The 3897-nt window shown below is 47.0% G+C and overlaps 1 protein-coding gene across 1 annotated transcript in view; it reads right to left on the bottom strand.

Moving 5' to 3' along the window:
• LOC106935812 (synaptophysin-like) overlaps nucleotides 1-3319 on the bottom strand; it is a 14573-nt gene extending 11254 nt beyond the window's left edge. Inside the window, exons 1-6 of the mRNA XM_015016499.1 lie at nucleotides 3304-3319; nucleotides 2038-2111; nucleotides 1574-1729; nucleotides 1365-1489; nucleotides 1080-1278; nucleotides 822-1013 (exon numbers count right to left, since the gene is read on the bottom strand). Coding sequence (XP_014871985.1) covers nucleotides 822-1013; nucleotides 1080-1278; nucleotides 1365-1489; nucleotides 1574-1729; nucleotides 2038-2111; nucleotides 3304-3319 — 762 coding nt within the window. The remainder of the gene's footprint in view (nucleotides 1-821; nucleotides 1014-1079; nucleotides 1279-1364; nucleotides 1490-1573; nucleotides 1730-2037; nucleotides 2112-3303) is intronic.
• Between the last annotated feature and the right edge of the window lie 578 nt (nucleotides 3320-3897).

The following is a 3897-nucleotide window of genomic DNA, read 5'->3' as shown; positions in this document are numbered from 1 at the left end:
TTCAATAAGCCTGAAATGCAAACACCAGTGAGAAAACTAAAGACATGAAGCTGCTATTCAAACGGTTCTGGTCTGACTAGAGGAAATTCATCCTGGTGAGGAAAGGAGCAGGAGTTGATCATGGTGGCCCCCTGCGGCTACAACAAGCAGCAAAATGGAGCTGGAAAAGGCTAAAACACGAGCAGCTCTAAGCTGGCAGGGTCAAAGGTCTGGGACGATTTTAAACTGGTAGATGACAGCAACCCGACTAATTAACTCTAATTAACTGGAGTTAACGCTAATTAACTCTAATTGGAGTTAATTAGTCGAGTTGGGTCGGTATCTGACCCAACGCCTATGGGCTCAGGTCGAATTATTTAGCCCTAATCTCTAGTCTGAAAAGTAAAACGTGATAAGTGATCCAGAGGAAACGGTAAACAGACTTTTCACGTGAAGTCAGTCGTGAAAAGTAATTTCAGCTCAGACTTCAGGAAGCTGGATGCTTAACCGCATCAGATGTGGAGATCTCTGGTTGGTTTGCATCTCAATGTCCTCATAAAACTAGAAACACGGGTTATTGAATAGTTTGTGTTTATAAGTCTCCTAAATGTCCATTTTAGTAAAACTTTTCATCTTTACACCAGTTTATCCTCTGGGAATGATGTCGGGTTTTTTATTATATTTTTCTAATATTTTTTGGATTTTCTCCTTGTTCCCAACAGGTCTGATTTTTTTCCTGGTTCTGGTCTGGTAGAGCTGCGAGCTGACCCAAAGTGTGGTCTTTTACTTTAGTTGGATGGGGGATTCTCAGCGACCGGTCGGAGTCCGGAGCGGACTCTTACCACGGAGGTGTTGAGTCCGGACATGACCGGGTCGTGGACTTCACGACAGGAGTTCTCCTCCTTCTCACAGGCGTCGATCAAAGTGATGACCTCATCCGGATCAGTCGCCGTCTTCACGTCGGACAGACCTTTGGCCCAAGCCGCCGAACTCACCAGCCACATGAAGGCAAACGCCGCCGTCACCCCCAGGTCCTGGAACATCGCCACGGTCAGACTACATGTCCCACCAGGCACCTGGCGGTCACATGCCGTACTTACGATCAGCGGGCCTTTGTTGTTCTCCTTGTACTTGTCGTAGAAGAAGACGTAGATGCTGAGAGCCGCGGTGGAGTAGAGAAAGGCGAAGACGCCGATGGTGACGAAGAACTCGGCGGAGGAAGAGTAGTCTCCAACCAGGAAGATCCGGTCCGTGGCCCTGTCCTTACAGGTGGGGGCGTCGAAGTACACCTGGTGGAGTCTGACAGAAGAAGAATCTGTCAGCGACGGCTTGTTCTGCCTGACCCGTTTGGTTCTGCGGTTCTGAAGGGAAAGAAATGTCCGGACCTGAACGGATACTCGAACTCCACTTGTATGGCGAGGTTGCTCTCCGTCCGGTTCTTGCACTCCACCGCCATCTTGAACATCCCGGAGTAACTGCCACAGGTGGAGAAGGCGAAGATGGCGAAGAACTGGCGGGAGAGGAGAAGACACGGTTCCAGAGCAGAACTCAATCAGAACCCGATCAGAACCGCTGTGGGTTCTGGAGAACTCACCCACTGCAGGACCTTGATGAAGCCCAGAGGAACCTTCAGGATCCGGAACTGACCCTGGGCCACGAGCTGCAGGAGCAAACAGACACACGGGTCAGAACCAGAACCACACCGACCCACCAGGTCAGCTCCCTTCCTGCCAGCACAATGTGGGCAGAGCTTAAGTCACCTGACCTCAGACGGCCGAACACGGCCAGAGGAGCAGAACTGGACTGGAACTAAAGGCCAGCAGGTCCAGCTCTGGTTCGGACCCGTTTGGATCAGAACTTGACTGACCCGGGAGGAACAGAATCAGAACAGATTACAGGTTTAGAGTTTTGACTAAAAATCTGGATCTTTTTTTTCTTTCAAAATGTCTCTTACTGTTTATCGATGTCACATGATGTAAAGATCCTTCCTGCTGAAATGAGCCATACAAATAAAATTTGATTGATTGATTGATACAGATCAGCTGGGTTGAGGGTCACCAGAACACCTTGGATCAGAACCGGACTGGACCGGACCACCTGCACCTCGGTTGGTTCTGGGTCAGTCCGGTTACCTGCTCAGGTGAGAGCTGACGTCATGAAGCTGCGTCCTGATTGGTGCAGGAAGTGGAACCGCAAACAGAACCAGCTCTGATGGTATCAGAACCAGACCCAGAAAATACTGGTTGCTATGGTGATTTGCTCTTTTTCTGACCCTCCAGCAGCAGAACCAGACCAGAACTCAGTTGTCACTGCGAAGCCGTGAGCATCAGAACCTCTTCACATGCAGGCCTGATGGGTTGAACAGAACCTTCAGGTCCAATTCATCCAGAACCCTTCAGAGCTGAACGGGTCTGAATCAGAACCAGACCGGTAGAGTCCAGTTTCCTCTGAGCTGGTTCTGATGAAAACACATGGACAGGGCCGGCCCAAGGCATAAGCAAACTAAGCAGCCGCTTAGGTTCCCCAGAGCCACTAAGGGGCCCCTCAGTGGAGCTGATTTTCTTTTTAGTAATAATTTCTTTGTCATAATATCAACAACACACAATTTCACCATGAAGTGATTTGTTTTTACAATAATATATATAGAAATTATTTTATTGACAGAAATAAAATAAAAAAAAATTGCTCTGGGGGCCCCCTGGTGGCCGCGGTAGGTACCGCACGCTCTGCCGGTAACATGAGCTGCAATGAGCATCCAAACGTCCAAAGCTCCGGTCAGAAGCTAAGCTAGCAAAACAATGTCTCAGAAAAGGACTTATCCTTCAGGGAGGGAGAGAAGAAAGAGGAAGAATAGAAAACAGCCCAGATAAAGGTTTGTTTTAATGAGCCTTGGTGATGTAAAGATTAGTAAAGCTGCTAGTAGTCAATTAGCCTGATAGCGACCTGGACCGGTCCAGTTCAGCAGCCAGACATTTATGCTAGGCTCTCTGTGTGAAACTGAGTTTAACTTTAAATGAGGTGATTCTCATGGTGGTTCTGTATATTTCTGAGGTATTTTGGCTTCAAAACGCCGAGTTTGATAATAATAATTAAAACTTCTCAGTGTCTGACATCGTCTAGCTAAATGTTTCTACGTCAGGCTACATGGATGAGCTGCTCTGTGCTGTAGCTGGGATTTGCTGTTTGCTGCTGATCAGAAGCATTTTGTGGCTAAAACAAACATTATTTTTCTAAGTTATGTGAAACTTCTGTTGAAATCATTTGAAGGCTCAGAATCCGTCCAGTACCGGTACCGGTCCACATTCTCAGGGGAGAAAGACTCACCTGGTATAAATGACATTTTTAGCTGTTGGAGTTACACTTTAGATAAATGAATTTAATCACAGAATGTCATGAATGTGTGTAGCGCTGCACCGACTGCAGTTTTCTGGCCGATCCCTGGTTACCGATCTTTAAAAAGCCTGAGCTGCTGATTTTGGTTTTGGCTGATATGAAGTTTTTTTGTCTGAAATGTTGCTAAATGTAGCAAGAAAGTCACTGAGTTGCAGCAGTGGGTGAATATTGTTAACTGTAAACATGCAGACCTAACCTGGTTGGTCTGTCAGTCAAACCTCTCACTGCAGAGCAGAAGAGGACAGAGGCTGATTTATAAACCTTTGCTGATGAAGATAAGATTAGGGGATAAGATGGACTTCACATGTAAGTATCAGCCAATCACGATTCCCCAAAATTAAGGAAATCGGCGCCCAGAAATCAACTGGTCGATAAATCAGTTGGCCAATAAATGTGTCCTATATTATACATGTATATAATGTAAACAGCCAGAGATGCAGTCAGTTTATAGCAGGTGTGTGAATGACCTGATGATCAGACTGCTGACTGCAGCCGGTCCACACGGTTAGCAGAACTAGAGGGCCC

The sequence above is a fragment of the Poecilia latipinna genome, unplaced genomic scaffold, assembly GCF_001443285.1.
Source record: "Poecilia latipinna isolate Pla-1442-1.1 unplaced genomic scaffold, P_latipinna-1.0 Scaffold2028, whole genome shotgun sequence".
In the NCBI taxonomy this organism is placed as follows: Eukaryota; Metazoa; Chordata; class Actinopteri; order Cyprinodontiformes; family Poeciliidae; genus Poecilia; species Poecilia latipinna.
Note: the sequence above shows the minus strand (reverse complement) of the source record. Positions and strands in the feature narration are given on the sequence as shown.